The 23,328-nt window shown below is 32.9% G+C and overlaps 1 protein-coding gene across 1 annotated transcript; it reads right to left on the reverse strand.

Annotated features, from left to right (window-relative positions):
* Positions 1-890: 890 nt before the first annotated feature.
* Positions 891-23,328, reverse strand: LOC145760300 (uncharacterized). The gene is made up of 21 exons (XM_082574168.1): positions 23,158-23,328; positions 22,729-22,804; positions 22,263-22,418; positions 20,975-21,024; positions 20,774-20,852; positions 20,008-20,057; positions 19,809-19,887; positions 19,020-19,069; positions 18,822-18,900; positions 18,032-18,081; positions 17,834-17,912; positions 17,044-17,093; positions 16,846-16,924; positions 16,057-16,106; positions 15,859-15,937; positions 15,344-15,393; positions 15,109-15,187; positions 14,547-14,590; positions 14,345-14,423; positions 13,888-13,937; positions 891-1,010 (listed from the first exon to the last, which is right to left on the reverse strand). The coding sequence occupies exons 1-17, from the start codon at positions 23,326-23,328 to the stop codon at positions 15,176-15,178; spliced, it is 1,239 nt and encodes a 412-aa protein (XP_082430294.1). The 3' UTR covers positions 891-1,010; positions 13,888-13,937; positions 14,345-14,423; positions 14,547-14,590; positions 15,109-15,175.

Raw genomic sequence — 23,328 nt, forward strand, 5'->3', positions numbered from 1 at the left:
AAGATCTAGAAATGCCATGTGTGTGGAAAATGACTTGATTTGTGCATTGTCATGCATTGAACCTCGTATTTCCCTTCTGGCAAAGAACAAACCCATGTATTTTAGAGATTAAGGGGTATCTCAGCGATTTAAGAAACTGCCATCAAAGCGGTTAAAGGCAGTGGCGTTTCAGTGGTTTAAAGACCCAGGTATTTAGAGATTAAGAGCCCTGGCATTTCAATAATTAGGGGGCTCTGGTCTTCAATTGGCTTAATAACTCCCATTAAGGTGGTTAAAAAAGGCCTTGGCATTTCAACGATTAAGAACCCTGGCATTTCAGTAATTTAAGATACCGCCATTCAAGTGGTTGAAGCCTGGTATTCCAGAGACAAAGAGCCATGGAAATAAAGTTGCTGAAGAAACTGAACTTTTCATTTCATTTAAGTGATTGAAAAAACTAAAATTGTATTGCATAAACAGGTGAAAACATTTATTTTGACAAGACTGCAATATCTATAAAGATTTGGTTTTCTTTTTTTTTACCTATTACCAACAAAACATTTTGTTAATCCTAATAAAATTAACAAAATTTGTTTTATTGCTAAAACAGCTTTACAAAAAAGTCCGCTACGTGGCTGTTTTTTTTTAGCTGTTAGAAACGGGCTAGCTCCTGCTTTTAACATGCTAAATTTAGGCTTAGTATTTTTGCAAAAAGCACTCAGGGCTCGCTTAAATGTCCATGTAAAGGTGGCTTAGTAAAATCAAGTTGGTGGTAATGCTACAAACTATAAATGGTTACAAAAATATATAAAAACGTTAATATTAGCTATATAACAGTAACAATTTTATTCATATTATGAAATTAAATGGTCAAGCTAGTGATTTAGTATTAAGGAAAGAAGTGTCAAAAACTTTTCCCCACAATAAACAAGATTTTGTTTGTAATATTTACCCTCATTTTTTCTTTTGAATGGTTCTAAATATTGATCAAGAGAAAGTTTGATTTGAGTTTCTGATTGTTTAGGCTGTTTCTTAAAACAAAGTAAATATTTGATTAAAGTAACTACTTGTATTTTTATTGCTTACTAGACATATATATATTACCATAGAGATTACATTACACAAGATAACAAGCAACCCGTTTACTTTTATTGTTATTACGTGGTAACGTTGCGCTTCTAGTGGCACTGTACAAAACGACATTTTGTTTTGATACTGAAATAAATCAGCTGAGTAAAGTTATCAAGTAAGGTTTGTTTCTTTTCTAGTAATATTTTAGCGTAATGGAGTGTAAAAAAAATAAAAAGGCGCAAGGTGTTGCATTCCAAATTGTATTGGGAAAAACAATAAGTTGTCTGTTTACCGGGTTTCGTCTGGTAAAAAGTTCGAGGTGTGAAAACCGCACGTTAAGGCAGGATGTTACTAAGGTTTTAAAACAACTACAGCCACAACCTAAATGTTAAAAAATACAGTGGCAAGGAAGTTATATGTAAAAAGCATTTTAATAATCAAGACATTCACCGTAGTAAGTTACTTAAAAATAAAACTGGGTAATTGCCTACCTTAGTTTTTCATAGTTGGAAACAATTAGTTTTAATGCGTATTTATTTTAAACTTTTGAAAAATGATTTTTCTCCATTTCAGTCATTATTTAAATAAATTATAACCTAGACATCTTTAATAAAACCATCACCTAAACTATTTTTTTTTATTTAAGTTCTGTTATATATCAAGTGGAATCTTAACATCCTCCCTAATTATCTTCACTTTTATGTACCCTCTCCAATTTATTCTTCTGATTTTAACGAAGGATTTATTAATTTCTGCTTGTTTGCATACTGTTTCAATTCCACCTAAAACTTCTTCCGTTTAACAAACAAACTTTATTTCAAACACTTTCCAATTTTCATTTATGCAAGGGTGCCGACAAATTACCTTCTTGGGCAACAATTTCACTATTTTCTAAATAAGCCACAAAACAACTATTATTATTTTTTTTGCACGTCATTAACAAAAACAAAAAAATAATTAATATTGGAACGATGAAATAACCATATCAGCTTACAACAGAGCTTCTCCAACAATCGCCAATTCTGTAATCAGGTTTACTAGTTTTATCAAACAACTAAATCTTGTTCAGTGGTTTATGTTGTTGTTTTTAAAATAAATTTAAATATTTATTATCGGTACAATAGACAACTAATACTCTAAACATGATTGGGGGCTAGGCATTGTAAGTTGAATTATGATTGTCTTTTCAATTCGCCCAAGAGGGGCTCTGATACTCTTGGAACAAAATTTGTTTGATTTTTACCTTTCAAGAAAATTTCACTTAAAACTTTTATGCTTTTTTGCAACAACAAAAGGCTATAATATAGAGATATGTAAATTTATGATCAATTTTGTAGATACTTGTATAAGGCTATTTAAAGGGGAACTAAACAGAAAAATAAGGCCAGCTTATATGTTTTTTGATCTGTACTAAGTTTAAAACTGTAATTAAAAATATTTTCGGACCCGATTTGGTCTTTTGAACTTCGACGGCAAACCCTTTATAACGTCACTAGGTTGTAAGCGAATTTGTTAGCTATACTAGTCGTACAAGTTTTCTTGAAAGGTTAAACTATTATTAAAAACGTTTATAAGCTTCCTAAGGGATAGTTCTACATTGGACTGGTGTTTTTATTCGTTTAGATGCAGCAAAAAAATGATTTATGCCAATTACAAACTTGTTCTATTGCCAGACTGCTTAACACAAACTATGTGATATATGCGCTTAGCTGATAAAAGAAATTAGTATATGCCACCGTGTGTTTGTATTTACTATGATGAAACAGGCCAAATTATTTGTTGATTTTCACAAAATTCGCTTATCATAAGTAAAGCAATATTTTGTATATTTCTATTGAGACAAACCACATTGAATAAAAGGTTTTCAAAAAACAATGTCTTTGTATAAATGTTTAAAATTTTAAATTTCGTTGACTTAAATTGTTTCTGATGTACAATTACAGTCTTTTGCATTTAAACCGATTTGGGAGGCTTAATTTGAAAAATTTGACCTGTTTTTAAATTTAACCCGAGCAGAAAGTTAACAAATTCGCGTACAACCCGGTGACGTCCTAAAGGGTTAAATATATAAATTACATTAGTATCCAGAAAATCACCACCCAAACCTGGGAAGGAAACCAGCTATAGTGCAGGGAGAAAAAAAGATTGACATGTAGCAGCTAATTGCTCCAATAAATTGTTTTTTTAGAAGCCTTAGAGAGGAATCCAAAAGTTGAAAAAGCTGTGGAACAACTTAGTACTACACAGTTACATGCAACCGATGATTGGAAAAAAGTAGATATAGCGTATTATTTTTATCGGGCTCTTAACGATTACGTTAAACCGGAACATTAATCTATGAGTGACTCGAATGATCATGATGTTATTATAAAGCCTTGTTTTAAAAATCAAATTCCAATCGGGAAATCGTCATCAAAGAAATTAGATAAGCATAACCCAGTTAAAGACCTTTCTAATTTAGCAGCCAAAAAGTTCATTTCATAATAAACATGGAATAGAATGTGTTACTTTAATTCCAAATTGAGCAGAAAAAGCAACTGGACAATAATGTAAAATTAATTAAACTTAAAGATCTAAGAAGCACAAACAGAAAAGATCCAAGAAATATCTAGTAACTAATTTTATGATGCAAAAATAGCTAAAAAGCAGATGGTGTTTATAATAAAAAACAAAACACACAGGCCAACACTATATCAGTGCATCGGATTTGTTCAATCATTCAAGGCTTGGTACAATAAGGTCCGTAACTTTATATGTTTGAAGCAGGTGCCAAAATATCAAAAATCGATTCTGATTTATTTTATTGGCACAATGGAGAACAGTTTAATGAAATAATTTCTGTGCATTTTAATGATTTTCAGTGGTAAAAAAAACAATTGCTTGTAACAAAATCAAAAATTTAATTGCTTGAAGGAATTTGGGAGACGCTTTAGATCTTAAAATTGTGCGACGAACAATAAGTACCCTATTCATTGTGTTTAGTGTATAATTTTATTGTATTTAAAAATGTTACTCTCATTATTTTCTAAACGTAATCGGTCTGATAAGAGTGTGGTGTCTGTGTGTGATAATGTTGATTCTGATTTTTCTGGTAATAATATTGACTTAGGTGGTAATAGCAATAAGAATGTTAGGTAGGGCAACGCGTTATCGCAAGGTAATTTATTTTTGACGGCTCACCAGCCTCATAACCCCACACTATGGCATCTACCTTTTCCCTATCTAACTTAGACCAGTCTACTCACGTTGTTAACTCTCTGATTTTGCTAACTTTTCATCCTATTTACCCCAAACCCCTGGATCCTTAAGTTATTCTTACCCCCTGTTCTATTTTTTCCACCCCACGAGTTATGCACGCATCAGAAATACGACCGAGTTTTTCAAATTTTAGTGTTAGTAATCCCTTTAATCAGCAATTTAGAATTTACGATCGAGCTCAACAATCTCGAGGCGAATCCCCATGTTGCCGCGGGAAACCTACCGAACAATCGTTTTTATTTACCAAAGTTTTCGAAAAAGCTAACCCGTATGAAAACTTCAAGATGCAAGCAATTAACTATGTTTCTGTGCCCCGTGCAAGGTGTATGTCGATGTTAAAGGACATGGAGCTTGGCAATAAGAAACTTACGGAGTTGTTAAGCGACATGATGGAATGTATATCATACGACCGAAGCGAAGAAATGATGAACATGGTGCGCTCTTTTTTTATTGAAAAATTGCACCTGATGTGTATATCATTATGAAGTCATGGGCATGGGTATTCTATCTGAGTTACCTAAGGGTCGAATGCGGAATTTTAATGAATCAGCGCTTTTCTGGAGACGTAAGCACAAATCGCCGACCTAATGACTATTTTCGACCCCGCTAGTCTGATCGCAAAAATTTTCAAGGAACAAAAAAACGTGAATACAAACAACCCGCGATGGGCCCAAAGCCACAACAAATGGGGGGAAATAGTTATAGATGCGACCCTCCATGTAGCTTCCCTGCATACCAGTGTACGGAGACAAAAGGTATCAATACACCAAAATTATATGGACAACAACGAACTATTTTTTCGGAGCCTGCACACTCGACAAACATATATCACCTGCCCAAAGCCCATCTGCCAGCAAATTTCATGAATTAGCAACGACTTTATCGGATCGTAATCTTGGAAAATTAACTAAGCAAAGCTACAATGTTTATGCCACTACAGTCAAGCCTGAAATTAAATATACCTGGCCTACAACAACTTGCGGTTCGAAACTTAATATTATATTAACAAAGTTTAAAATGAAATACGATTTTGTAAACGATAAATTGATTTCATCATTGGTTAATTTATCACCTTGTTGAGTGAATTTTGAATCTGGCAAATTTGCGATTAAAACAGTTATTTAAAAAGTTCCCGAGAATATAAATTGCCCTCCCATTAGGTCAGTGGGAAAAGACAACATGCTAATGCATACCAATGCCTCTAACAAAATTTATAGAATTCAACTACTGCGACTATAGGAATTGATTTACTATCATGGGATAGATGTGGCAGATTCTACAAAAACTTCTTTCCAAATAATAGTTGTTGTGATGCTCATGGTTTAATGATTGTGCCCAATAATAACTGTTAATATTTAAAACCTGTCGATGCAGCTCGTGATAATCTTGACGAATTTTTGAAAGCCTTTAAACGAAACGAGACAACTCGGTTACATTCATACTTTGAAACCGACCTTAATCTGAAGATCTCAAAGTTTTCTATGGTTTTTTTCTGAAAACCAGCAATTGTTAATCGTGTCAACTTGATTTTATGCTTTCCAAGATCTACAAAATGATAGCTCGCGCGTATCCCAGCTGTAGAATCTAATACACTCCTACTATGGCTTAAACAATTATTAAACCCCAATAGAGTACGCTGTAAAGATGAGCATCGATAAGAAAGCCACACTTAATTAAAATACACAAAATAATCGTGTTAAACCGAACTCGATAACTTATTACCAAAACCTGCCCAAGGATTCAATCTTCCAAATGTAATCTGTACAAGCGGCTTTTAATCAGAATTGAAACTACAGGAAATGCGAAATAAATGCGACACCAAAATATGACATGAAACACAAACTTTATAGTATATAATTAACAATATGTTAAATCGAAATGTTGCTGCTGTCTCGCAAGATGATATCATTTATGAAGTACATTGTCAGAATATAACAGAAATTATTTTGCATTCGCTTGGTTTTAACGACTTGTTTTCTAAACGACCATTGATCTCTTACAAATTGCCTGGTAAAAATCAAGATTTTATTGGACAATTACACCACGGCGACATTGTTTTTGCTCATGTTTCGTTACTAGAAACATTTAAATTTGGTCGTACCTTTACGTTAAAGATATTGGACAAATTTTTAATATTTGAAAATTATTTACTAATATCGTCAAATGCTCATATTCACGAGATTATCCCATCATTATCTCGTATTGATGCTCTTCATACTGATTTCCACGACTATGTTAAAATCCAAGGTGAATATCCGGATACTAAAATGAACCTGGAAGATGTACAAAGTATGCTCTCACAGATCACTTAATCCACTATCACCAATGAAAAAGTTACTTGTCTTATTAAAGGAACGGATACCTATGTACATGATGCAGATTTGGATTACCTTTCCAGCAAATTTACCTCGGTTTTAACTTCTGGCCTGATTAGGGCAATTTCGTCTATTACCAACCCAATCTTAACCGTTTTACTTTTCATTATTTTTATTCTTTTCCAGCTTTTGACTATTTTTCTAATTCTATACTATATAAAAGCCCTTTTTACCCTATTCCGAACCAAGAATAATAAAAAATTGAACCCAAATTTAAAACCTAAAACCTTTCTTAAAACTCAAAATCGCACACACCAGAGGCGCAAGCGGTCAAAAAGGGGAGCAAAACATGTTGAGGATCAGGTAATTCGCTCAAAATTTAGGTAAATAAGGGGACATTGAAGTGGAAAATTATTATATTTTTCACAATATAACGAAAGTGAATTGATTTAATAAAAAGAAAAACAAATACTTTGCGAAAAACTTTTAATGTCAACATTATAACATAAACAAAAACAAGCGGGAAAATGAGTAACGATAGTAACAGAAAAATGACATATATAAAGGTGGCTCTTCCGGTCTGCGACGCCACACTACCCCCCCAGACTAGGAAGAGCGAAGAGGCTAAAGGAAACGAGAGGGTATTCGAATTCGCCTTCCTGAACGTGACTGGCAGCTTGTTTCGGTTGTAGGGAAATCTACATTGTAGCCTGACTTAACACCTGGGCATGTTTTGACTGTTGGTCGGTTTGTCGCTGGTCGACCGCGGGGACGGGGTTGCGCCAACATAACAGGTTGGTCAATATCCAAGTGGGCGGGTTTAAGACGGTCAACGGAGATGACTTGACTATGATTGCCCATTTGTATTTTAAATGTTTTATCCCCTGGCTCTAAAACTTCGTAGGGTCCCTTCGTAAGGTCGTTGAAGTGGATGTCGATGGGCGTCCCGGCGAATAAAAACATATCTTGCCTGGTTAAGCGACCTAGGCAAAAACGACTTGGTTAAGCCGTGATGAGATGTGGGAACAGGTGCCAAAGATCCTACCTTTTCTCGCAATTGCTGAAGATGTGCTGGCGTTGAAAAATGCTTCACACAATCAGGTACAAAATCACCGGGGACAGTTAATGGTGTTCCATACACTAGCTCAGCTGAGGAGGTTTTAAGGTCTACCTTTGGGGCTGTGCGAATCCCGAGCATGACCCAAGGTAACTCGTCGATCCAATTAGGTCCTTGAAGGCGGGACTTAAGAGCTGCTTTCAAAGTCCGGTGAAAACGTTCAACAATGCCGTTGGCTTGGGGGTGATAAGCTGTCGTGTGATGTAGCTTGGTTCCAAGTAGTTCAGCAATTGCTGACCACAAAGATGAAATAAACTGAGAGCCGCGGTCGGAAGATATGTCAAGGGGAACGCCAAAACGGGAAATCCAATTAGTTACCAGTGCTCGTGCACAAGATGTAGCAGACATGTCGGCAAGTGGGATTGCTTCTGGCCACCTTGTATATCGGTCCACTATCGTGAAAAGGTATGTGTTGCCCTGAGATGGTGGAAGTGGGCCAACCAGATCAACGTTGATATGGTCAAAACGTTTGTCTGGTATATCAAATTTGGGAAGAGGTGCGCGGACATAATGGTGGATTTTAGATTGTTGACAGGCAACACAACTCTTTGCCCATTCACCAACTTGTTTTGATAATCCATGCCAGACAAATTTCTGAGAGATTATTTTTCGTGTTGTACGGATACTTGGGTGGGAGAGCGAGTGTGCTGCATCGAAAATTCGTCGGCGCCATTTCGCAGGAACAACGGGTCTTGGTTTACCAGTGGAGACATCACAGAGTAGTGTAAAAGAACCATTGCCGAAAGAAACATCTTCAAAACGTAGGTTAGTTATGGCAGTGCGGTAGGCCTGGGTTTCTTTGTCGTCAGCTTGGTCAACAGCCATTTCTTGAAAATTTATGCCGTCGTTGATCGAATTAATTACAGCACGGGAAAGAGCATCGGCGACTGTATTATTTTTGCCCGAGATATGTCTGTAGTATACTCGGATATGGCATTAAGATGACGCTGCTGCCTTGCGGACCATGGTTCAGAGACTTTTGCCATTGCAAACGTGAGAGGTTTGTGATCGGTAAAAACAGTAAAAACGGCCGTGCTTCTAAGAAATAGCGAAAATGCCTAATTCCCAAGTAAACGGCTAAAAGTTCTCGGTCGAATGCGCTATATTTTTGTTCTGGCTTGCGCAGCTTACGACTGTAAAAAGCAATCGGTTTCCAGACACCATTTAATTTCTGTTCAAGGACGCCGCCTAATGCCAAATCGGAAGCATCCACTGTAAGGGCAGTTGGCGCGTCAGGATGCGGGTGAATAAGCATCACGGCCCTAGCGAGGGCTTGTTTCGTTTCACTGAAAGCCTTGTTCATATGATCTGTCCACTCTGTCAATGCTTTTGGCCTTGGTTTTTTTGAGAGACCTGAAAGTGCTGCAAAAAGAGGTTGCATTATTTTTGCAGCATTGGGCAAAAATCGATGGTAAAAATTTACCATTCCGATGAATTCTTGCAGGCCTTTGACTGTTGCTGGCTGTGGAAAGTTCGCAATCGCCTTCACTTTCTTAGGGAGCGGTAATGCACCATTTGAGGTGACTTCATGTCCAAGAAACTCAATTCGTGAGACACCAAATTCGCATTTAGATGGATTGATTACAAGGCCGTACTCCTTTAGACGTTGGAAAAGTTCTCGAAGATCCCGTTTGTGTTGCTTTTTATGGGTACTAGCTATCAAAATATCGTCCAGATAAACAAATACAAAAGGAAAACCACGGCAAACAGTGTCCATCAAGCGCTGAAAGGCCTGGGCAGCATTCTTTAAACCATAAGGCATCCTGAGAAATTCAAATAAACCAAAAGGTGTGATAATAGCGGTTTTGGGGATGTCTTTATCACATATAGCAATTTGATGATAACCGCGAACAAGATCTACTTTAGAAAAAATTGTCTTGCCTGCTAAATGGGCAGAGAAATCCTGTATGTTGGGTACAGGGTAGCGGTCGGGCACTGTTAAATCATTAAGTCGCCTGTAGTCTCCGCATGGGCGCCAGCCACCCCCTGGTTTGGGTACAACGTGAAGTGCTGAAGACCATGGACTTTTTGAGGGACGTATTATGCCAAGTTTAATCATATTATTAAACTCTGCTTTGGCGGTTGCTAATTTGTCTGGGGGCAAGCGGCGGGCCTGAGCGTGAATGGGAGCTCCTTCAGTGAGGATGTGATGCTCTACTCCGTGCGTTGTTTTAGGGCTATCAAAAGTTGGAGTAATTAACTCAGGAAATTCGTCTAGAATTTTTGCGAACTCATTTTCAGCAATGAAATGAAGACCAAGAGGCGTTCCACCATGTCTGTGAGTTGGAAACGATTTGTATGTATCAGTTTCTATAAGCCTTTGTCCTTTCACGTCGACGAGCAATCTGTTTGCACGTAGGAAATCGCCGCCAATGATTGCCCTATTAACATTGGCAAGAGTAAATTTCCAGGTGTATTGCCGGTCTTTAATATTGAGAAGAACATTCCGAGTGCCAAAAGTTGGAATAGCGCTACCATTAGCAGCAATAAGTGACTGCCCTTGTTTACGATGGCGACGTTCTTTGGCGGTAGCCGGCAAAACGCTACCCTGTGCCCCGGTGTCGACGAGTAACCTTTGGCCGGCGGTGCGGCCAATGAAGTTAATGACAACCGGCTTGGGAGTTTCCGAATTTGAAAACGAGCATGGACTACGGCACTTTTTGGCGTTTTTTCCGAATTTAGCGTGGTAAAAACAGACGCCATATTTAAAAGCCAATTGTTTTTCTGGTTGTTTATGAACGGCATTGGTAATTGCAAAATCTCTGGCGGTTTTGTCTGATTTTTTGGCTAACGCTCGAAAATCTCCAGCAGTTGAAGTTACATCTTGTGTCAGCTGTGCACGGACTTCCGATGGCAGGTGAGATACGAAAAGGTGTCGAAAAATAAAATCAGGATTCTTACCGGATGGGTATAAAGCGAGCATTTTATCCATGAGCTGCACAGCTGTGCCGTCACCTAAACCAGGCATCGAACACAGTCGAGCTGCGCGCTCTGCCTCTGAAAGCGAACACTTGTTGATAAGTTGTTCTTTTAAATATTCGTATTTGTTTGATGCCGGCGGATCTACGTCTGTACGTGAAGAATTAACTCAAAATGACGATTTTGAGGTCGGGGTCACCAATGAAGTGGAAAATTATTATATTTTTCACAATATAACGAAAGTGAATTGATTTAATAAAAAGAAAAACAAATACTTTGCGAAAAACTTTTAATGTCAACATTATAACATAAACAAAAACAAGCGGGAAAATGAGTAACGATAGTAACAGAAAAATGACATATATAAAGGTGGCTCTTCCGGTCTGCGACGCCACAACATTATATATATTTTTTGCCATTACCGCTTAAAGAGATGGTTCGGTCGTAGAGTTTCTTTTTTAATTATGTTGGAATTTTTCCTACTTGCACGAGGAAGCCATTATTTTAAAAATTGGTCAAGTAGTTTTCGAGAAATCGGGATTTAAAAGGAAAAGTCCCAACGCTCGCAAGTCACGTGACGCACGACGTCATCGTCGTAAGATAATATGCTGGCAGACGTAGGAAAATGACCTTATTTTGTCCTCTCTGAGCAGTTTGTTGTACTTTTTTTTAATTTTTTTTGCAGAAAACAAACTTAACATAAAAAGCAATATTTAGCGATATTATATTAGACATTTTTTACTTTTTAATTGGGTAGGCCGTATTTGAAAAATTTTAACAAATTATGGCTATGCTGTTAATTTTAAAAGTTTACCAGCCAAAAACGCTTACAAACTCTTGCAAGAAACCGACAGATCAACTAAGTCTTATTAAAGCAAAGTTTACCGTTAACACAGTCTTAGTTTTGTTTAAAATAAAATAACTTTATTGTTGTTAACTAATATATTGTTAAATTAGCGAATATAGCCTATATAGACGACATATACTTTTTATTTTGTCTTTAACTTTATTCAAAAACCTTCCGATTGGGTCGACGGAGACCGCTACAATGCCAACACCATTAATTCCAGAAGATACATTCCTGGTTCTAATATTATAATAAAAGACTAGTATCTATATTAAAAACTTTTTTATTATATATATTAATTCTTTTTTGAAAAATTGGACATTTTTAAACGTTGGCGCAAGGATTTTTTTGTTGAAAATTTTTGTTTTATGGTTGTTTGAGATAACCAAAACCAACTGCCGTGGGATGTAATTACCAATTTTTTGGGCAACTACATTTTTTTCTTCTGTGGTAAGTTGATTACAAGGAATATTTATAAACTGACAATGGTTAATTTGTTTTTTTTGTATAGGCACTTTTTTGATTCCAGTTGCTTTTTATGACTTTTGATGTTGTATAAGGGTTTTGAAAAAGAGCGGTTTAAATAAATTTTAAATCCCGGTCTTAATTCACCTTATAAAACAAAGCTATATTAAACCACAGGAATAGTCTTTTGGCAACATTTTGTGGAAAATTGTTTGAGCATCTCGCTTTCAATATACGAATTTACAATTCTGCCAATATCTGCAGCAACCGTGTCTTACTTGTTTATAAAGTTGTTGTGTCCAGAAAGAATAAACCTTCAAAAGTTTACGTACAATAATGAAATGCAACGTCTAAAACACCATTTACTAACAGTATTGAGTTACCTCATCAACGTCAATTATAAATTCCATTTGGTCTTGTACTACAAAACCGTCTTTATTATTCTAGATATTGTAGGAAAGCGCTTAGCATCTCCATCAATGCCAAGGCTTTCCTAGCCTTAAACCAGGCTTGATGCTGGTTCGCGACAAACGACAAGAAAACCGTATGGCCTGTTGGTGGCCTTGGACAATAAAATACAGCGTTGGCTGCTGGGGTACCAAAAACAGAACATTATTAACCAGAATCAACTGATATTGATTCAACAAACAAAAGAAATACGTAAGAAACCCATTTTCACAGGCGCAATAATAACTTTCGTTCGGCGAACCGAAACAGTGCAAACTCGCTACCATCCCATGCGGTTTAAACACCGTACAAAAGACTTATTGATATGAAAAAACTCATAGAGACTGTATTTATTTATGTATATTTAAACATAAACAGGTTATAAAGGGGACAAACAAATTAACCCCTTTATTCAAGGACAAGTCTAACGCCCATAAGGCAGTTAGACGCTCTAAATTCATCGTTATTTTATTGAACATGGTCCAATTGTATATTTTTCGCGTGCCCTTGTAAAACATTGTCGCTATTTGTTATGTAGAGCCAGTAGAAGCTGTGCCTAATTCCTGTTCAGTCGTACTGTATTATTCTATAGATTTCATAGAATAAGGTTTAATAGTGTAACCCTTTTTGATGTAAAAATGTGGATTGACAGTTCTCCGTTTTGTGTTTTTCCTGCGCGATTTTATTTTCTGACAGTTAGTATATTTTTTGGTTCCTAAAACACACACCTATTTTTACATTGCCAAGTTTTAATTTAGAATTAGTTAACAGTTAAATACCATTATAAGGAATGTAGTCGATATACGAAAGACGTTTTTTTTGTATGTAATGTACTCGTAATTATGTTTATCGCTATGTATGTAACCTAGAAACCAGATTTTTGTAGTGTGTACGTGTAATACCGTTTTGTGTATGTGTAATGTAACTTTCGGGATAATTGTGTGATGAACGTGCTTGATTAAAAAATAGATGTTGTCTGTAGATTCGGTTTGCTATTTTTGACCATTTCTAACGGGTCTTAAACCCTATTTTAGACATTGGAGACTTATACTTATACGTTATTGCCATATTATTTGGATAAGAGCACCCTTAGGAGTCGATACTTTTTATGATTAGATTTTTCTTGACCTCAGTCCCTACAATATCTTATAGGAGTCAAAAAAGTTCCAGTGATTTAAAATTATTTTTTTAGTTATTTAAAACTGTTTTGTTGTTGTTCGTTTTTATAAAAACTCACAAACATTGTTTTGCCTTCAAGAATTTTTGTTTACACGCAAAAAAATTTATAAAAATTTGAATATTGCAGCATGACTTTGGTAATTGACATGGCCAAGCTTGCTATATTGTGTAATGTAATATCCATGATATTACTGTAACTAAACTTCACAAACCCACGATGCTTTTAAACAGCATTTAAACTGTTCCAATAAAAAAAATATGATAAAAATTTAACAAAATAATGTTGATACCTGATTTAAATCAAATAATTCTGGATGTACATTTTCATTTGAATTGAAACCTGCAATGTAAATAATATTAAAAAAAAATATAGTGTTTCTTACTGCTAGTATTACATTGAAATAATTTTCTGGTCGGGTAATACAACGACTTTTAAATACTTGTACTTTACTGTTTTTTGAAAATTAGGACCATAAAGAAAGACAGAAAATTATCAAGAACTGTAAAGTACTAGTAGGAATCAGCGAAAAAATTAGCTAAGTCAGAGAAAATCAGCAAGAACTATAAACTATAGTTTGTTTAGAAACCCTTAAGTAAAAGTTATCATTTAATGTTTAAATTTGGTTAACTGGGTAATACATTGATAGTAAAGATCCACTTGGCTTTTTTGGGGGTGTTTAAAGTTGAATCCCAGCTGCCTTTATTGCAAAGAGTAATTAAGATAGTGAATTAACTTAAAAAATTTACCTTCATTTTGTCTTCTTCTAGGTTCTGGATCAACGTCAGTTGAAAGTTTTGCCTGAGTTTGTGATTCTACAAGTTGTTCCTTTAAACATAATTTATTACAAATTAAATATGAGATTCAATAATATTCATAAACAGTATTTAAACATTTTTTTTTTTTAGAATAAATATAACAACATTTTTTTAAAAACTTTATAGTTAAAACCTGATTCGAAGCTCTCGGCTGTACATTTTCATTTGAAGTGGAACCTTTAATAAAAATATTATTAAATTAAATTATAGTGTTTTTTAGTGATGGTATTACAATTACATAGCACATTTATTTCATTTTGAATTTAAAATTTACTAAAAACAAATCTTATCAGTTGCAGCTTTTAAGTTTTAACCGGCAGCATGGTGTAGTGGTAAGAACTCTTGCTACACCACACATGAGGTCGTGGGTTCAATCCCCACTAATCTCATGCTGTAGCGCCCTTGAGTAAGGCGCTATAAACGGTATGAACTCCTGCTGAGCCAGCACTTAATCAGCAGCTTAATTATTGGGCAATTATAATCTATAATATTCCAAACTGCCACAGGCAACTCGAGACTGGGTCGGAGTAACTTATGTTATTCTATGTTTAAGTCGCGCATTCGACTTTCCCACATCGAGGATAAAGATATATACAAAAAAAAAAGTCAATACAAGGGTTTTAAAAGTTTTCACTTCATACCTTAAGTTTAAAAAAAAAAGTTTTACACAAAAGTTACTTTTTAGCATTATTAACCTTTACTTTGTCTTCTTCTTGGTTCTAAATCTTGATAAAAAGAAAGTTTAACTTGAGTTTGTGACTCTTAAGGTGATTCCTAAACAAAGTAAATATTTAATTTATCAACTAATACTATTTTTATTGATCACTAGGCATATTTATTACTTTAACTAAACCAATTATGCTCATAAACAGCATTTAAACTGTTCCATTTGAAAAAACATGATAAAAAATATAATAATATTGTTAATACCTGATTTAAAGCAGAGGAACTTGGCTGTTTAATTTTATTTGAAGTGGAACCTTTAATGTAAATAATATTAAATTAAAATACAGTGTTTCTTACTTTTAGTATTACATACATTAAAAAAAAATTTTTAAACTAGGCAATACCACAATATTTTAGAATGTATCTTTTTTACTTCATGGTTCTTTAAAAATCAGAGTCGTAAAGAGTAAGAAAAAAAAAGTAAAAGAAAAATTAGCAAAAATCAACAAAAAATTCAAAGTACAAGAAAGTTTGTTAAAGGATCGTAAAGTACAAAAGAGAATCAGCGAAAATTGTAAAGTCTAAAAGAGAAACAGCAGAGATTATAAACCATAGTTTGTTTATGGACCATGAAATAAAAGTAATTCTTTAATGTTTAAAACTAAGTAATAGATTAATAAAAAAGATCTACTTGACTTTTTATGGAGGTTTTAAGTTAAATCCCAGCTGCAACTATTGCAAAGAGTAATTAAGATGGTAAATAAACTTAAAAAATTTACCTTCACTTTGTCTTCTTCTAGGTTCTGGATCAACTTTAGGTGAAAGTTTCGTTTGAGTTTGTGATGTTTCAGGTTGTTCCTTTACACAGAATTTATTACAAATTAAATATTAGATTCAATAAAATCATAAACAGTATTTAAACATTGTTTTATAGAGTAAATATATTAACATTTTGTATTGACTTTAAAGGTGAAAACCTGATTTAAAGCTGATGATCTTGGATGTACATTTTCATTTGAAGTGGTACCTTTAATGTAAAGAATATTTAATTAAAATACAGTGTTTCTTACTGCTTGTATAACATTTAAAAATAATTTTTAGACTGGGCAACATCACAATATTTTAAAATGTACCTTTATACTTTATGAGTATTTGAAAATCAGGATTGTAAAAAATAAGAAAAAAATTAGCGAGAATTGTAAAGTACAAGGAAAATTAGCAAGAACAGTAAAATACAAGTAGGAATTAGCAAGGATCCTAATGAATAGACAGAATCGGCAAGGACAGTAAGCCACAACAAAAAATGGCAAGAATATTAATGAAATAGCAAAGAAATCAGCCAAGACCGAAAAGATTAACAATGAATTGGAAAAGACCAAAAAGTACCAGAGAGAGTTAGCAATTGCCACTATGTATAAAAAAAATCAGTGAGGACCATAAAGTACAACAAAGAATCAGCAAAAACCAACGAGGAATTTAAAGTACAAACAGTTTGTTAAAGGATCGAAAAGTACAAAGAAAATCAGCAAAAATTATAAAGTAAAGTCTGAAAGAGAATCAGCAGAGATTAAAAACCATAGTTTGTTTAAGGACCATAAAGTGAAAGTAATCCTTCAATGTTTAAGCAAATGTGTTTTGATTTGGCCAACTAGGTAATAGATTAATAACAAAGATCCACTTGGCCTTTTTCTGGGGTTTAAAATTGAATCCCAGCTGCCTTTATTGCAAAGAGTAATTAAGATGGTAAATAAACTTAAAGAATTTACCTTCATTTTGTCTTCTTCTAGGTTCTGGATCAACTTCAGGTGAAAGTTTCGTTTGAGTTTGTGATGTTCCAGGTTGTTCCTTTACACAGAATTTATTACAAATAAAATATTAGATTCAATAAAATCATAAACAGTATTTAAACATTGTTTTATAGAGTAAATATATTAACATTTTGTATTGACTTTAAAGGTGAAAACCTGATTTAAAGCTGATGATCTTGGGTGTACATTTTCATTTGAAGTGGTACCTTTAATGTAAAGAATATTTAATTAAAATACAGTGTTTCTTACTGCTTGTATAACATTTAAAAATAATTTTTAGACCGGGCAACATCACAATATTTTAAAATGTACCTTTATATTTTATGAGTATTTGAAAATCAGGATTGTAAAAAATAAGAAAAAAATTAGCGAGAATTGTAAAGTACAAGGAAAATTAGCAAGGACAGTAAAATACAAGTAGGAATTAGCAAGAATCCTAATGAATAAGACAGAATCAGCAAGGACAGTAAGCCACAACAAAAATGGCAAGAATATTAATGAAATAGCAAAGAAATCAGCCAAGACCGAAAAGATTAACAATGAATTGGAAAAGACCAAAAAGAACCAGAAAGAGTTAGCAATTGCCACTATGTATAAAAAAAATCAGTGAGGACCATTAAGTACAACAAAGAATCAGCAAAAACCAACGAGGAATTTAAAGTACAAACAGTTTTTTAAAGGATCGTAAAGTACAAGAGAGAATCAGCAAAAATTATAAAGTAAAGTCTGAAAGAGAATCAGCAGAGATTAAAAACCATAGTTTGTTTAAGGACCATAAAGTGAAAGTAATCCTTCAATGTTTAAGCAAATGTGTTTTGATTTGGCCAACTGGGTAATAGATTAATAACAAAGATCCACTTGGCCTTTTTCTGGGGTTTAAAATTGAATCCCAGCTGCCTTTATTGCAAAGAGTAATTAAGATGGTAAATAAACTTAAAGAATTTACCTTCATTTTGTCTTCTTCTAGGTTCTGGATCAACTTCAGGTGAAAGTTTCGTTTGAGTTTGTGATGTTCCAGGTTGTTCCTTTACACAGAATTTATTACAAATAAAATATTAGATTCAATAAAATCATAAACAGTATTTAAACATTGTTTTATAGAGTAAATATATTAACATTTTGTAATGACTTTAAAGATGAAAACCTGATTTAAAGCTGATGATCTTGGGTGTACATTTTCATTTGAAGTGGTACCTTTAATGTAAAGAATATTTAATTAAAATACAGTGTTTCTTACTGCTTGTATAACATTTAAAAATAATTTTTAGACCGGGCAACATCACAATATTTTAAAATGTACCTTTATATTTTATGAGTATTTGAAAATCAGGATTGCAAAAAATAAGAAAAAAATTAGCGAGAATTGTAAAGTACAAGGAAAATTAGCAAGGACAGTAAAATACAAGTAGGAATTAGCAAGAATCCTAATGAATAAGACAGAATCAGCAAGGACAGTAAGCCACAACAAAAATGGCAAGAATATTAATGAAATAGCAAAGAAATCAGCCAAGACCGAAAAGATTAACAATGAATTGGAAAAGACCAAAAAGAACCAGAGAGAGTTAGCAATTGCCACTATGTATAAAAAAAATCAGTGAGGACCATTAAGTACAACAAAGAATCAGCAAAAACCAACGAGGAATTTAAAGTACAAACAGTTTTTTAAAGGATCGTAAAGTACAAGAGAGAATCAGCAAAAATTATAAAGTAAAGTCTGAAAGAGAATCAGCAGAGATTAAAAACCATAGTTTGTTTAAGGACCATAAAGTGAAAGTAATCCTTCAATGTTTAAGCAAATGTGTTTTGATTTGGCCAACTAGGTAATAGATTAATAACAAAGATCCACTTGGCCTTTTTCTGGGGTTTAAAATTGAATCCCAGCTGCCTTTATTGCAAAGAGTAATTAAGATGGTAAATAAACTTAAAGAATTTACCTTCATTTTGTCTTCTTCTAGGTTCTGGATCAACTTCAGGTGAAAGTTTCGTTTGAGTTTGTGATGTTCCAGGTTGTTCCTTTACACAGAATTTATTACAAATAAAATATTAGATTCAATAAAATCATAAACAGTATTTAAACATTGTTTTATAGAGTAAATATATTAACATTTTGTAATGACTTTAAAGGTGAAAACCTGATTTAAAGCTGATGATCTTGGGTGTACATTTTCATTTGAAGTGGTACCTTTAATGTAAAGAATATTTAATTAAAATACAGTGTTTCTTACTGCTTGTATAACATTTAAAAATAATTTTTAGACCGGGCAACATCACAATATTTTAAAATGTACCTTTATATTTTATGAGTATTTGAAAATCAGGATTGTAAAAAATAAGAAAAAAATTAGCGAGAATTGTAAAGTACAAGGAAAATTAGCAAGGACAGTAAAATACAAGTAGGAATTAGCAAGAATCCTAATGAATAAGACAGAATCAGCAAGGACAGTAAGCCACAACAAAAATGGCAAGAATATTAATGAAATAGCAAAGAAATCAGCCAAGACCGAAAAGATTAACAATGAATTGGAAAAGACCAAAAAGAACCAGAGAGAGTTAGCAATTGCCACTATGTATAAAAAAATCAGTGAGGACCATTAAGTACAACAAAGAATCAGCAAAAACCAACGAGGAATTTAAAGTACAAACAGTTTTTTAAAGGATCGTAAAGTACAAGAGAGAATCAGCAAAAATTATAAAGTAAAGTCTGAAAGAGAATCAGCAGAGATTAAAAACCATAGTTTGTTTAAGGACCATAAAGTGAAAGTAATCCTTCAATGTTTAAGCAAATGTGTTTTGATTTGGCCAACTGGGTAATAGATTAATAACAAAGATCCACTTGGCCTTTTTCTGGGGTTTAAAGTTGAATCCCAGCTGCCTCTATTGAAAAAAGTAACTAAGATGGTAAATAAACTTAAAGAATTTACCTTCATTTTGTCTTCTTCTAGGTTCTGGATTAACTTTAGGTGAAAGTTTCGTTTGAGTTTGTGATGTTCCAGGTTGTTCCTTTACACAGAATTTATTACAAATTAAATATTAGATTTAATAATATTTATGAACAGTACATAAACATTGTTTTATAGAGTAAATATAACAACATTTTTGTAATAAATTTAGAGTTAAAACCTGATTCGAAGCTGAGAATCTCGGCTGTACATTTTCATTTGAAGTGGTACCTTTAATGTAAATAATATTAAATTACAGTGTTTCTTACTGCTTGTATAACATTTAAAAATAATTTTTAGACTGGGCAACATCACAACATTTTAAAATGTACTTTTAAATTTTATGGTTCTTTAAAAATCAAGATTCTAAAAAATAAAAATATATTAATAAGAATTGTAAAGTACAAGGCAAGTTTCCTAATGAACAAGACAGAATCAGTGAGGACAGTAGAGTACAACAAAAAATAGCAAGAATCATAAAGAAATGGCAAGGAAATCAACCAAGACCGAAAGTAACAACAATGAATTGAAAAAGATTAAAAAGTAAAAGATTAAAAGTAGTGAGTTAGCGATTGTTACTAGGTCTGAGAAAAAATCAGTGAGGACCATAAAGTAAAAGAAAGAATCAACAAAAACCAACAAGAAATTACAAGAAAGTTCATACAAGAAAGTTTGTTAAAGGATCGTAAAGTACAAGAGAAAATCAGCAAAAATTATAAGGTAAAATCTGAAAGAGAATCAGCAGAGATTATAAACCATAGTTTGTTTAAGGACCATAAAGTGAAAGTAATCCTTCAATGTTTAAGCAAATGTGTTTTGATTTGGCCAACTAGGTAATAGATTAATAACAAAGATCCACTTGGCCTTTTTCTGGGGTTTAAAATTGAATCCCAGCTACCTTTATTGCAAAGAGTAATTAAGATGGTGAATAAACTTGAAAAATTTACCTTCATTTTGTCTTCTTCTAGGTTTTGGATCAACTTCAGGTGAAAGTTTCGTTTGAGTTTGTGATGTTCCAGGTTGTTCCTTTACACAGAATTTATTACAAATTAAATTTTAGATTCAATAATATTTATGAACAGTATATGAAGATTGTTTTTTTTAGAATAAATATAACAACATTTTTGTAATAAATTTAGAGGTAAAACCTGATTTGAAGCTGAGGATCTTGGGTGTACATTTTCATTGAAAGTGGGACCTTAAATGTAAATACTAATGGGTTACAAATTTAAGTTTTTGTTTAAATTTATACTAAAACATTCACAACCTAATAAACAAAAAATAACATTAAGTATTGTGTTGTGTTGTATTAAGTTTTGAGGCCACACAAATTCCACAACACTATGTATCAGAGAATAGCATGTTTTTATTATTTTGTGCTATTTATTGCTCATTAAGGATATATAATAATGGTTAAATATACAAATATATTTGGGTATAACATTGACTGTGTTGTTAAGAATCATTGACTATAAAATATATAAAATCGAATGAACTGAATGGATTGAATGTATACTATATGGTTAACAAATAGAACGTATAAATAGCATGTATTAAGTGAGTGAGTCAGTGTTACCTTAAGCACAAAATAAGGCGCAAACGCATAATTTTGCAGGGCACCTGCACAGTAAAATTGTGGGGCTGCACAAATAAGCTATTTTAACAAAATATTTTAACGATGTGAAAGGTATATACGGAGAGGTACTAAAATATTTTTAAAACAAGAGATGCGCCGTTAAATAAAAGGTACTTTACAAAATGACGCAATACAGAAACGAAAATTGTTATCGTATTAATAAAGACGATTAAGTGAGCCGAAAAACGAAATGTCAGCAGTTTTATTCTTTAATTTACGTATTTACAAATAACGTGCGATTTAACAATTATTATTTATATTAAATGATTTTATGATTATTTTATATCATGTTTACATTAAAATAAACGTATGGGCAACTACGACTAAAACCTTAAGCTACTTTTTTTATTAAGATGCAAGTTTCAGTGACTTTGCACTGGCATTTCCACACACTGCAGTAATACCCATTAAAACATGGCAAACTTTAAATTAAGGTTCAATACTTTAATAATAATAACTAATAATAAAAGAAAATGGCACATATTGGTAGTAAATTTCAAAAACAAAAGAGTAAAATATCAAAAAAACCAATCTAATTATTTTTTAATAAAACACACAAAATGATATTAAATGATTAGGTTTATAAGGCTTGAAAAGAGTAGGTAATATATTTAAGGGACATTTGTAGTTAAAAAAAATTGGGCACCTGTGCACTCAATTTTGAGATTGTGTGCTTTTCAGGGCACCTGTGCGGTAGGTTTTTTTTTAAAGGGAACACGGGAGTGAGGGTTGGGATAGGGGTTTAATTTATGCAATCTTTTTGTTCCATTTAATATTCTATATGTTTCCATTAATAATACCTGTTTTATAAAATTCAGAATCATATACTGAAGCTCCGGGCATTAGTACTCCACCATATTGTTTATTTTCATGATAGGTAATGTTTTTGGTGATTTCTTCTTGGTGAAAATCACGAATTATGTTAATTTGGGGGTTATGAATATGTATCACAGAATCTATTTTAAAAAAGGCTACGATTACTAATATGTTACAAAAAATTAGGTTTTATTTAATCTACAGTTTATCAAAGCACCTATTAAAAAATTTTTTTTATTTATTTTGTTTTTTGAACATTAATAAAATTGAATAAAAGATATATACAAAAAACATTACAATATTGCAAAAATTTAAAAATTAATTTTGTGATTTAAAACATGGCGTAGGTGTTAATGTTACCATAAAGATTTTAATATGTTATATCATGGTCACCAAACTTTTCCTAATAGTCAGGCAAACATTTTCACATTAAATTTACAAACAACTTACTTGGAGGTAAATTTCTTGAAATTTCAGCAAAATCGCCACCAGAAACATTTAAACTTTCTGCTCCTGTTTGTAAGTTCTGTAGAATTCAAATTAACATAAATTCAAGTTAGCGTTACATTTTATCGCAAAAGGTTTGTTTAAGAGGTAAATTACTTTTGTACTTTTTGTCTACGATTGAACAAACCACAGATGAGTAAATTATTTCTGTCGTAACCCTATAAAATTTTTTAATTTATTACAAATGCCTTATAATTTTTACTTTCTGTTTCTTGTAGTTGATTTTAACTAGACATATAGGCATTTTTAAAAAGTGTAAATATGGTTTGGTGGAAAGTAACAATCGATTTTTTAAAAAAGTATTAGGTTGATGCATAAAATTTATAGTTTAATAGTAAAAGATAACAAACACTTTTTAGATACAAAAAATACCTGAAAATTTGAACTTAATTCTGGATCATCATTGTTTTGCAATTCGGGATCGCTAATAGTTGGCAACACTGGACCATTATTGTCTGGATACTCTGGATCATTATTCTCTGGCGATTCTAAATTATTATTGTTGGGAAACTCTGGATCATTTGATTCATCTGTTCCTTCCAT

Source organism: Corella eumyota, chromosome 7, assembly GCF_963082875.1.
Source record: "Corella eumyota chromosome 7, kaCorEumy4.1, whole genome shotgun sequence".
Lineage (NCBI taxonomy): Eukaryota > Metazoa > Chordata > Ascidiacea > Phlebobranchia > Corellidae > Corella > Corella eumyota.

Excerpts from the sequence above, each read along its gene's own strand:
- LOC145760300 (XM_082574168.1), bottom strand. The coding sequence starts at position 23,328 with ATGGAAGGAACAGATGAATCAAATGATCCAGAGTTTCCCAACAATAAT. Across the intron at positions 20,853-20,974 it reads GATCCTCAGCTTCAAATCAG|GAACAACCTGGAACATCACA; the intron begins GTTTTACCTCTA and ends TTCTGTGTAAAG. Across the intron at positions 17,094-17,833 it reads TAGAAGAAGACAAAATGAAG|GTACCACTTCAAATGAAAAT; the intron begins GTAAATTCTTTA and ends TTTACATTAAAG.